This window comes from Myripristis murdjan, chromosome 17 (assembly GCF_902150065.1).
Source record: "Myripristis murdjan chromosome 17, fMyrMur1.1, whole genome shotgun sequence".
In the NCBI taxonomy this organism is placed as follows: domain Eukaryota; kingdom Metazoa; phylum Chordata; class Actinopteri; order Holocentriformes; family Holocentridae; genus Myripristis; species Myripristis murdjan.
In genome coordinates, this window is record NC_043996.1 from 14,855,421 (window position 1) to 14,867,971 (window position 12,551).

The window sequence follows — 12,551 nt, forward strand, 5'->3', positions numbered from 1 at the left end:
GGTGGCTACGCAAGGTGTGACGACAGAGACAGACGTAATGGCCCCTGTTCTTCCTCTGTGGTGCCCGTTGCTGACCAAAACACTGACGCTCAAGATCCCACAAGTAAAACTAGTGATGGAAGGTTAACAATGTGTGGAAGCCATTTTGCCTCCAAACCGACCATGTATCCGATGCTCTTGACCCAGCTGGCACACGCTGCCACACTAATGACCTAGTTGAAAAATTAGGGCATAGGAACTGGTGCCTGGAACGTGGTGGTACTAACAAATGAGTGTTGAAACATCTTTTGAAAGCCCAACAGAGCAGACTCATGCCCATTGTCTTGGTGAGTTGAAAAAAAATGTACTGAGTCGAATAAAAGGACAACAGTAGCCACAACACAGAGAAACAGCCTTGTGTCACTGGAAGTAGGGCACTGTTGGAAAAGAGCAAGCATGCCTCGCTGACTGTTCCTGGATAAAATAAAGGTTGCAACAAAACAACCCCAATTTCTCAGCACAACATGAATATACTTTGCTGAAAATTTTCTGTGTCTCAATGTAGTTTACAGGCACGTAACATCACAAATGTTGGCTCATTGTATAGGCTCCAGAAATTGTGTGTAATTGTAAATGAATTTGCAATTGAGATTTTTCAGCTATCCAAACCCAAATTATTGTTTACTCCATCTAAGATCAAATTTGCCAGTTATGCTGTAAAACAATAGAGCAGGACACTAAAGAAATTATATGAATTGACAGGAAGTACAAATGAGATAACAGGAAATTCAGCTCAGATGTTTGCCCAGCCCAATCGAATTTTTCCACTTTCTGATGCCAGTAAAACTGTACCTCTCTGTCCTGTGTGTTGGCAGCCTGCTGGAGCAGGCCGCCAGAGTCGTCCATCCAGTGACCTTCAGGATCCCCACCGCTATGCCTGCAGTGAGCTGCACATCCCAAGTGTGGAACAACACTTGATGTTAAACAAAGGATATCCTTTAGACGGGAAAGAGGTCTCCCTTTGCAGAAGTCTAAGTATTTATTAATTGGCATCAACACAATACGCTCTTAGTTCTTGAATTAACAGCACGCTCCCATCCTTTCACATTGCACTGAACAGGATGTTTGTTTGTTCTCATGTTCGCTCATTTCCCCGTTCCATTTTAGCTCCATGCCAAGTTTCTAAATGTTCGAATGACATAAAGTAAATTTTCATTGAACAGCATTTATGTTCAAATATATCATCACTTTTGTGTATTTCTCATCTGCAAGTTGCAAGAAAAGTGTTACTGACATTGTATTACCTATATGCTGTTCAAACAGGGAATATCCCGCCCCCCCAGACTTAACAGTGTTTTTAATTATTATATGTTGCACCATGTGACTCAGTTGCTGAGGTACTGTTTATAGTTTTATATTTTATTGATGAGTTTTCTTGTTCAAAAGATGCACTGGATGTCTGGATAGATGTCGTCTTGTATTCAGTGTGTACATATCTATGTTCTCCACCCCCAACTAATGGAACATTGTTTTTATGTATACAGTTTGTAATGTTCCCTCCCATCCGCCTCCAGTGACCTGTTGACAGGTTGGCAGATAAACATAAACACAGTGCACTGATTAAATGGGTTTGCCAGCAAGTCATGTCTGAAACAAATGGGAGATGAGGAAATATTTATAAGACAATTCCCCACACAATAGGTGACGCAAATGGGGACAAACAGTTATGTCCGGGTTTGGATAGGGCAATATCTCACATTAAGTGTGTGTATAAATAAAAGACAGAACAAAGAACAGTTGATGTGCTCACATTTGAACAAAGGGCTTTTATTTTTTTCTAGTATTTACAGTGTAACACTGAGCTTATTCGTGGTAAATGGTAGATTTTTTTGAGTGAAACATCAGTGAACACTTGAACTTCACATTTTATTAAACAAAAGTGCAAAAGTTATTCAAATTCATGAGAAATCCTTTTATAAAGGCAGGTTACAAGTATAATGTGGTAAAAAAGTGTACATCATATAGTACATTAATTGATATATATGAACTCAATATGAGGAGCTTGCTTTTAGCTTTGCATTACACATGGAATTGAAGGATGAGTCAATCCCCTTTGGACTAACCAAATAATTTGGGGGGCTCTTTTTTGTTCTTGTCCCTAAAAAAAGAGAGTGAGAGAGAGTGAGTCTCTACTTGCACACTGTTCAATCAGCAGCCAAAACAAAATACTTTTCAGTGTATAGCTTCAATACTTTATACTCACTGTGCACTAGAAGGATTGGCAATCCGTTGCAGATCTTGAAGGTGCTGGTTTATGTTCACTGTTGAAAAAAAAAAAAAAAAGAACACTCAGCCATGACGGAAAAATAATTAAACTGCTCTTATGCATCACAGTTTTAAGTCTCAGATCGTTAATACATTTAGGACAATGTGGGAGCCACCAGTCACTCACAGAGGCATGCATTGTAGTCTAATAAATTGTTGTAGTGATAGTGATTCACTTGTAAAGCTATTGGTGTGTTTGTCATGTCCATGGAATTACAATTCTGGGTATTACAGCAGAATGAGGAGTGAGGAGTGATCCTAATGGATATCCTGTGGGTCTATGTTTCTGGATACTTGTGTGTATGTTGTGTTTTGGTTTGTGTATGCTCTGTTTGCATTTGGTACTGTGACATGCATTGCTTGTGATGAAGAAATTTGCCAGAACACGATTAATAAAATAACAACTACTTGGACTCCGACTACTTTTCATAGACAGTGTTCATTCCTACCTGTGCCCGGGCTGGAGCCAACCCCTGATCCAGTTGTTCTTCCTGTTCCGTATGAAGATCCGGTTCCACTATAGCTAGTCCCACCTGTTGCTGTTCCCCTCGCCGGTGTAGTTCCTGTCCTGCTTTGTCCTGTATTACTGCTGCTTGAGCCTGCCCCAAACAACGTCCCCCATGGATTGCTGCTTGACCCAGTTTTGGGTGGGATGCCTGAACTACTTTGCCCTGTGTTACTAGTCCCACTGCCTATGCCTGTGGTTGAACCCACCCCAGTTGTGCCTGGCTTCTTCACTACTCCAGTTCCTGTGGACACCGACGCTGATGAACTTGATGAACCCACTCCACTCGTACTTGAAGAACCTAATCTGTTTGACCCATAGCTTGATGAGCTAACTGTGTTTGAACCTGGCTTACTAGATCCCTGCCCTGAGCTTGAACCTAATCCAGTTGACCCAGTGTTTGACCCTATGCTTGAGGTGCCCACTGCTGGTTTGTTCGAGCCATAACTGGTTAAGCTCGGACTTGATGCTGGCCGACTAAACGAATTCGTAGCAGAAGAGCTAGGTGAGCCGGACCCCACAGGATTAAACTTGTTCACTGGTGAGTTGGGCTGACCCAGTGTGTTTGGGAAGGGGAACCTTCCAGGAGTAGCCCCAGGCCCTGTCTGAGAGACAATGAGAGCATTGATGGCATATTTAATTCACCATCTGATACAACATGGATGTCATATTGATAGGATGCAACCCAAGTATTATAAATTTACACAAAGTATTATTACAATGTATTCACTTCAGTATTAATACAGAGGACATATGTTGTATGACTTTTTAACCCTCTTTTAAAGTAGCTAGTGTTGTTATTATTGTTGTTGTAGTTGTTGTTATTATTATTATTATTATTATTATTATTACCATCATCATCATCATCATCATCATCATTATTATTATTATTATTATTATCATCATCATAATCATCATCATCATCATCATCATACCAATACTTCTACTACTATTAATAATTACAGTTCAACTGCATATACACATTCTTTATAGCCTCACCATTAACACGGTTTGGTATGTGGCACATGTCCAGTTTTTGAGCTATATTCATCTTATAATAACAGCAGACATATTGTATGTGCTTTATGCATCACAGTAGAAAAGGATATTTGCCCATTTCTCACCCTTGTGCCCTCTTGTTCTCCTGCCATTGTTGCTGGCAGACGTTTTTCCTCCTCCCCTGCCCTTGCAGCTGGATCACTTCCAATATTGTACCAAACTGCTTTGATCTTACACATGTTATGTAAGACCTTTAGGTCTCAAAGCACTGAGATGGGCGCTCTGTTTCTACTTCTGTATTTCTCCTGCTGTTACATAAACTGACTAGTCTTTTGATACTGCCTGGCCAAAGAGAGCTTCATCAACTGCGAAGGGTCAGCTGCACAGATCAATGTGATAGATTGTTATGTGTAACAAGGGTGAACTTGGGATGAGAATCAGCAACATGAAATGTGCTTAAATAATGTGATGATGATCCAGATAGATTAGCCTGAATAGAATATTTGAGTTGGATGGTTATAGCTTTCCAACATAAAGATGAGGATTTGCTCCCCTATTTTATTTTATTTTATTTTATTTTATTTTATTTTATTTTATTTTATTTCTTTAGATGGCAATGTTTCAACCACTAGGTCTTTATCAGGCTTACACCACATGTGTGATCTAGTGGGATATTTAAAGGCCCCCAATCAGCTGATTCCTTGGCTTGAGGTCTCCAACCTTATCAATTAGTGCATGCATATCTATCTGTAGTGTACAGTAAGGTGGTAATTACTGGGGACCAGCTGAGTAGGAGCCTTAAAATACCAACACCCCTGTCTCACATGGAGTGTAAGCCTGATGAAGGCCTGGTGGTCCAAGAGTTGTAAACTAGAAAAAAAAAAGACAAGGGAGCAATCATCCCATGTGCTGTTACTATTGACAGCTTAAGTTAGAGAAGTTAGAGAATGTTGCATGCAAACTTGAAACAAAATGTCCGAATATAATATATAATTTCTCTGTAGGTCTCACCAGACAGCTTTTAAACTCTATCAAAATTCAGTTTTTTTTCTTTGCTTCTTCTCAACATGAGTGTAACTTAAAATGCTAGACTAAGGAATAAAAAAAATCTCTGGCACAGAACTTCCTCTGTTTACCTTGGAAGCACAAGTCATGTTGAGCAGCTTAATGTGTTCTTTCAGGTGGATGATCTCTTTATCTTTCACGTTGATGTTGCGGTTCAGCACTTCTTGATCTCCACTTAGCCGTCTCTTCTCCACCAGAAGTTTCTCCTTATCCTTATCACATTTCAGCTGGATGTTCTGTGTGTTCTGTCTGTGCTCCTGGATCAGGCCCGTGCGGTTCTGGCTGCACCAGCGGTAGTCTTCGGTCAGTCGCCAGTTCTCTGCTTTCAAGCGGCTGCTCTCAGATTGGATCGTTGACACCTGAGCTCCCACGCTGTCCAGGTAACGCTGGAACTTGTCTTCTACCTCTCGAGACAGGCTGGTGCAATTGCTGCGGATCTGCTCTAGGTTATCCTTCTGTTTCTCACAAGTTAGCTGGAAGGCGATGTGCCTGGGGAAGAGGGACTCGATCTTCTCCAGGAAGGCCTTGGAGACATCGGAGATACCGCTCAAGGAAAGGGCAAAGTCTTCTTTGCACTTCACTCTGTAGGCAGCCATCTCCTTCTCAAGTGTGGATTTTTCTCTTCTCAGGCGGATGGCGTCCAGGTTAATATTGTCACGCTCTCTGTAAACCTGATCCATTTCTATCCTCATCATCTGAGTTGTGTGGGTGAAGTTGGCCCGCATGAGTTCAAGCATGGCTTTCAGCTGCTCATCCTGAAGGCCACAGTTGCAGTTGCTTGGGACTGTAAGAAAGTAACAAGAAAGTAGACTGATATGTCTTTCAAGGCCATGAACTGACAGTCTAAAACTCAGTGAATGCATTTTCTCTTACAGGCATATTTAGTAGCATTTTGGATTTATTGTGAGTTTACAAAAAGTAATGTCATACTTACAGATTGGAATTGCTGGTTTGCATGGAGGTCCCCCAAAAGTAGTTGGCATTAAGAACTTGGCCCTCTCATTGCACTGATTCTGTTCACATGGGTGATAAGGTGACATTGGTATTTATTTTAATATTCTTGGTTAGTTTCACCATTATGCATTATACCTTGTCCTAAAGCTCCAAATTTGTGAGGCTGAAAAAAACCCTTTTTGTCATTCAGCAAGCTCAGTCATCACCTCACCCAAGGTTGTTTATGTGTATTTATGTTAAACTGTGTTTAAAAAGAAGAAGAAGAAGAAGAAGAAGAAGAAGAAGAAGAAGAAGAAGAAGAAGAAGAAGAAGAAGAAGAAGAAGAAATTAAATATATTAGCATTTTCCTGGCTATGGTGATCAGGAATGAAATATTTTGATGTGAATCATCTGTATTTTTGTATTTTTTTTTCTTGCGGTTTTATCCTTATATCTTGCTATGTCATCCTCCAAGTAAAATAAACATTACAAAATGTCCATGAAGTTTTCCAGATATTAAATGCCATAGTTTTAATAAGCCACATTAAGAGGTTAATAATAAACTTAATGAAAGTCAATGAACATCACTAACTAGTGATAAATTGGTTAATACAAACAACAATAACAACAACAGCAACAACAACAATAATAATAATAAAAGCAGATAGATAGATAGATAGATAGATAGATAGAGTTCTTGTAGTTTCTACAGCAGATGAAGAAACAAAACTTATTTTACACACATTTTTTACACACACATAATATATCACATGTATACCATTACATAAAAAGAAGGCCCAATTAAAGCCTAATAAAGGCCCAGTAATGACTATTATGTTTTTTCCCCTTCAGTCTTAACACTCAGTGTTTGTTTTGTGGCATAATGAATAGAGCACCATGCTAACAGAAATGTACAATATGTTGTATGGTTGTACTGAAGAGATGCCCGCTGTTAGGCTGATCATATATAACTAATATGTCATAACGCATCATAATATCATAATATATACACATATACTATAATAGAATCCACATAGTCAGAAACTCACCAGTTTCATGCCGAGATCAGTGATAATGAAAATTGAGATGTTGGCAGTAGAACGCATCTGGGCCAGGTCCCAGTCGTTTCGGGCCTTCTCCATTAGGGTGACGTTGAGCAAGTTGGTGAGGTTCTTCCTCTGCTGCCTGAGGTCGACGTTCTCTATGGAGAGCCGGCTGAAGCTCTCCTCCAAGTCCTGAATCCGTGCAGTGGACGCTGAGTCCTGCTTTTTGCCGTAGACCAGGAAGAGCACAAGGCTGATTATGATCAGGGACTGAATCAGTGAAGAAAAGAAAAAGACAACTCGCATGTAGTAGCCACAGCTCTTGCCCTTTGAGCGGTGCTGCATCTTCTTGCTGCCCCCCGGGTTGTACTTGGAGACCTGGGAGTAGCTACTGCTGTACATGGCTGACGATGAACAAAAGACAGGCAATGTAGAACAGTAAAAAAAAAAAAAAAAAAAAAAAAAAAAAAATTAAGAAGTAGCACAGCCGTAGAGTAAAATAAACCCAAACCACTGGCTGGAATGTATTCTGAGACACTGAGGGATAAAGGCAAACTCTAATCAACCTCAACTGTGAATATGCTGAATAAACCAGAAAACGTCCTTGCTTGAGAGTGGGTCTGAGCAGCCTGTCAAGCTCAAACAAGGTTCCCCTTAAATTAGAGAGAACGGTTCCTCCTGTGCGCTTTCAGATGTCTGCCTTCCCAAGTCATAAGTCAGATGAATAGATAAAACACTGCTCTGTTATCTCAGATCAGCCACGTCCATTTCCAAGGAACCTCTGATGAGGGGACTGGAAATAGAGGCTGAACTACCCCCTCTGCCAACACTGAAGCGGACCAAACGTTTCCTCTCTGTGTCACAGGTTTGATGAGAATTGATAAGATTATGAGTGAGGTGTGAACACGGTCAGTAATTTATAAACTCCAGCTGAGAATACACCTCCCATGTTGGGGATCCATTCTGGCTGTCCCCTCCCTCTCGTAGCTCTCTCTTTGCCCCATTGGCTGCCTCTCACCCACCAACCCTCCTCTACCCCCTCTCAGGCTGCTCCTCCCTGCTCTGGGCAGAGGTTAACATAACATCACACACACGTTATTCATGCATGTGAAAGCAAACCCTCACACACGCGCACACACACACACATCCATTGTTGTCTTTTATGACCCCCTGCATTGTGCCTACCTTGTGTTTGACAACAACTTGAGCCATGTGACTCCTGTACTTGGAAACACTGTTGTGCTCCGTGTCACCTGTTACACAAGAACAGGATAACATTTTTGATTTTATCAGAGCTTTCCTTATTAGCCATTCATCACTGCTGCATCCAACAGCAAACAGTGACACACCAGGCCAGTGTTTTGGACTTGTTTATCGGCAGACTGTGTGTAAACAGTATGTCATTTATTTATGACGCACATTTCGAAACAGCTACAGTTGACCAGAGTGCTGTGTAAGGCCAAAATATAAAAAAATAAACAACAATAAATAAATAAATAAATAACATAACAATATAATGATTATAATAATGATAAAGTATGTATAAAATGCATCACAAACTGTAAAATATCAGGGCATATCAAATACATAGTGGTTAACCAAGAAACTTCTTTTAACCAAGAAACTTATTTTATTGCCAATATTTGCCTGATTGTGAACTTGGTAACACTTTACAATAAGAATACAACAATTAACATTAGTTAATGCCATAATAAACATTAAGTAACAGGTAATAAACATTAAGTAACAGTTAACTAACCGTTAACTAATGTGTCTAAGAATCATGTACTAATGCTGTTCATGCTAAGGTATTAATTTATATGTTATTTAAGGGTTATTGTAGATATTATTAACATTAGTAAATAACATAATAATCATTAACTAACAGTTAATTAACCATTACGGCATTAACTAACATTAACTAACATTAATTGTTGTACTCTTATTGTAAAGTGTTACTGTGAACTTTGATATTTCTTTTAGGTGCATTAAACAAAATACACCTGCATTTGTATTCTGATTCTTACAAAATTCATATCAGTATCAGGATATTTACATGCGATATGGGTATTGGCCTAAAAAAACATAACCGCCTATCACTATGTCAGATTCCATTTAATGTCAGGATAGGCCATTAATAGTGAAATTCAACTTAATATACTTTCAGGAGTAAAACAAATTCATATGAATCACCTGAATGGAAAAGCAAAACAGAAATATATCCTCCCTGGTGTGATTAATCACAGTGATATCGATTTACTGGCATTCTGACTGATGCCTTTGAAATGCATCTTCCATTTCTAAGAATGACAAGATACAAAGACCTCGCTAAAGTCCATGTTTTTAACTTCCCCAGAAATGTCCCCAGAAAAGTCCCATCTTTACGGGATCATGAGCAGACCTTTCCGGTGCACCGCAGGCCTGGAAGACAATGGCACACATTCTCATTCAGTGACTCTTTGATGCTGAGTGTCTCACCCCAACATGATGACGTGAATAGCTGTCCTGTCTCTCATAAGAGACACACACGCACACACACACACACACACACACACACACACACACACACATACAGTGTAAAGTGAAATGTTAGGGTCTCAGAGAAACAGCCAGGACTTTTTTCCTGCCAGGCACTGTTGACGTGCCAAGCCTCATCTTGAGAGGAAGCAGTAATTCATAGAGGAATTGTGGATGGCCGATCTTGCGGCAACCTTTAGGACAAGATCTGAGATAAAAGCTGCCAACAAACACAGGATATCAGAGACAAATACGAGACATAAACAGTGACAATGTTGATTTAATTGAGACTGAAGTGGGTTGTTTATCTTCAAATCCAAACACTGGGAGGACAGAATAGGTTTACATTTTGGAGCCACATATGGATCTTTGCCAACTTGGCCGACTTGGTGTGCTCAAATCAGCCGGGGAAGGGTGTTGCATAATTCATCCGCCTCTCTAAAGTCTGGTATTAGTTAGATAGTTCTCATGCAAAAAAAATATTTTTTTATATAAAAAGAGAGCGGGAAGTCCACTCACCTTCAGCACTTTTTATTTATTCAGACAGCTGGAAAGTTGAGTGGGAGATAGAGTAGGGGAAAACAGCAAGGGAAATTCGGGTAGGATTTGATCCAAGACCATCAGAGTTAACCGTTTGCTACCTCAATGATGGTTTGTAATAGATCTGAAGCACTGTATCTATGGCTTAATTAATGCTACATGACATTGTGTCATGTATTTCTGAGCTATATCGTCTGCTTTTCCGTGCTTTGCTTGAATGCACATTTGCTTTACTTGCACAGTCAAAGCAGATGGCGAGTAAGTGGTGTATTTGTATGATTATTTATGTGACAAATAAACACTGATTTAATTTCCTTTGGTTTTATGTGATTTGAACAGCATGTGTAACTTCTTATTTTTACAGTTCCCACTAATCTTTAACAACAAACAAGCGTGTGATCTGTACCATTTATCTCTGCTGACCAATTGTTCAACGGACAGCTGACTCATGGCCCAATACTCTAGAAAGGATAAATGCCAAATGTTACATCCTGTGTGGAGCAGCGAAGAAACTCTGCTAAAAAATTGCTTTGTTATTCTGCAATTTGAGATTAATGCTTTTCAGCAAGACAGTTAACAGCCTGTGACCCTCAGACATGGATATGACCTCACAAGTGAGAGCTGAGACAGTAAAATGCTCGCTCTTGTGAAGGTGAAGGTCTAAGCTGGTCTATACTTCTCTCACCAGGCATACCAACATGTATCAGCAAACGAGGTCATGTTAATTCTTACATTTTATTGGAGGGAATAAACCTCATTATTTAAGAAAGGAAATATTGTGTAGTAGTCAAAGAAAGGGACTGAGATAAAACCTTCATGATACCTAACAAACACTGGAAACCAATTCAAACAAAGCAAAGAAGAAGTTAAGAAGAGGGTCTTCTATCTATATGTCTATATCTATATATGTATGCGTATATCTATCTATCTAGATATGCTGTATAAACAAAAGTACTGGGAATGGGATTGGTATTGGGATTGAGGTTTTTCATCAGTCCCATTGCCACAGGTGTATAAAATTAAGCACCTAGCCATGCAGTCTTCCTTTACAAGCATTTATGAAAGAATGGCTCGTTCTAAAGAGCTCACTGAACTCAAGCATGGTACTGTAATAGTAATGTAACAGGATGCCACTGCTGCAAGTCAGTTTGTGAAATTTCTTCCCTCCTAGATATTCAACCATCAGCTGTAAGTAGTGTTACTACAAAGTGGAAGCGTGTAGGAACCACAGCAACTCAACCACCAGGTGGCAGACCATGTAAAGTTACAGAGCGGGGTCGTCAAGCGCTGAGGTGCATAATGTGTAAAAGTGGCCGATGCTCTGCTGACTCAATAACTGCAGAGCTCCAAACCTCCTCTGGCATTAACGTCAGCACAAAAACTGAGCACCGGGAGCTTCACTGCATGGGTTTTCATGGCCGAGCAGCCTTACATCACCAAGCACAATGCCAAGTGTCAGACGGAGCAGTGTAAAGCACAACACCACTGGACTCTGGAGCGGTGGAAACCTGTTGTGTGGAGTGACCAATCACACTTCTCTATCTGGCGGTCTGATGGCTGAGTCTGGGTTTGCCTGACTGCACTGTGCCAACTGTAAAGTTTGGTGGAGGAGGGATAATGCTATGGGCTTGTTTTTCTGGGGTCGGCCTCGGCCTCTTAGTTCCAGTGAAGGGAAATCTTAATGCCTCAGCTTACCAAGACATTTTGGACAATTCTCTGCTTCCAACTTTGTGGGAACAGTTTGTGGAAGGCCCTTTACAGAGTTTGAACTACATTATAGATAGATAGATAGATAGATAGATAGATAGATAGATAGATAGATAGATACTTTATTCATCCCAAAGGAAATTCACACCTCTATTACTGTGACAAACAGAATAGGCAAGAATAGGCATTATAGGCATCAGAAAAGGAAACTCCATGGAAACTTCATTTTATCTATATAGATAGTTAGATAAATAGATGAAGAAGAGAATAACAATTATATATTATATTACATTCTTTTTTTCAAGATTTTATAGGGGAGAGTGGGGTAAGTCGTGCCAATTTTTACTTAAAGTGCCTTTAAAACGAGGGGATTACAATAATGCCTCCAACTAAAATGTGCACATATAGTTTAGGATGTTGTGCATCCCTGGGAACAATCACTTTGGATCTCATATAAACTGTTTGAGAAATATAGCTTTCGGGAAAAAAAGTGGTTTTGTGGCACAACTTGCCACAAAACCACTAAATTGTGCCATTAGAGAGAATACACTGGGGTAAATTGTGCCATTGATAATTGAAGTAAAACAGATCATTTTAATCTCACAAATGATAATGCTATATAAAAGCAAAACAAATTCAATACAAAATGATTTATTTAACATTTATTTATTATTTTAACAAGATCACAGGCCACTTTTCTATAACAAGGCCTAGCGCCACATGAACACATACCCAGAACAAAATAAAAAATTCAGAAATGAGCACCTGCAAATCCTCTTCATCTGAATCTGAATAGTTGTAGTGATCAAAGGTAAGAAGACAATGTACAATAACAATAAAATACAATAAAGTAATATATAGTATATAATCATTAGTTGTGCCACTGGCACAATTTACCCCAGGCCCTTTGGCACAGATTACCCCAAGCCCACCATTTT

General features: G+C 39.7%; 1 protein-coding gene and 1 long non-coding RNA gene across 2 annotated transcripts in view; one reads left to right on the top strand and one right to left on the bottom strand.

Annotated features, from left to right (window-relative positions):
- Nucleotides 1-12,551, top strand: part of LOC115374731 (uncharacterized) — a 108,429-nt gene that overhangs the window by 91,339 nt on the left and 4,539 nt on the right. The gene's annotated exons all lie outside the window — the stretch shown is intronic.
- On the bottom strand, nucleotides 1,785-7,719 carry plvapa (plasmalemma vesicle associated protein a). Its single transcript, XM_030073794.1, has 6 exons — nucleotides 6,856-7,719; nucleotides 5,808-5,886; nucleotides 4,945-5,657; nucleotides 2,754-3,414; nucleotides 2,243-2,300; nucleotides 1,785-2,137 (listed from the first exon to the last, which is right to left on the bottom strand). Exons 1-6 carry the CDS (start codon nucleotides 7,249-7,251, stop codon nucleotides 2,098-2,100), a joined length of 1,947 nt encoding a protein of 648 aa, XP_029929654.1. The 5' UTR covers nucleotides 7,252-7,719; the 3' UTR covers nucleotides 1,785-2,097.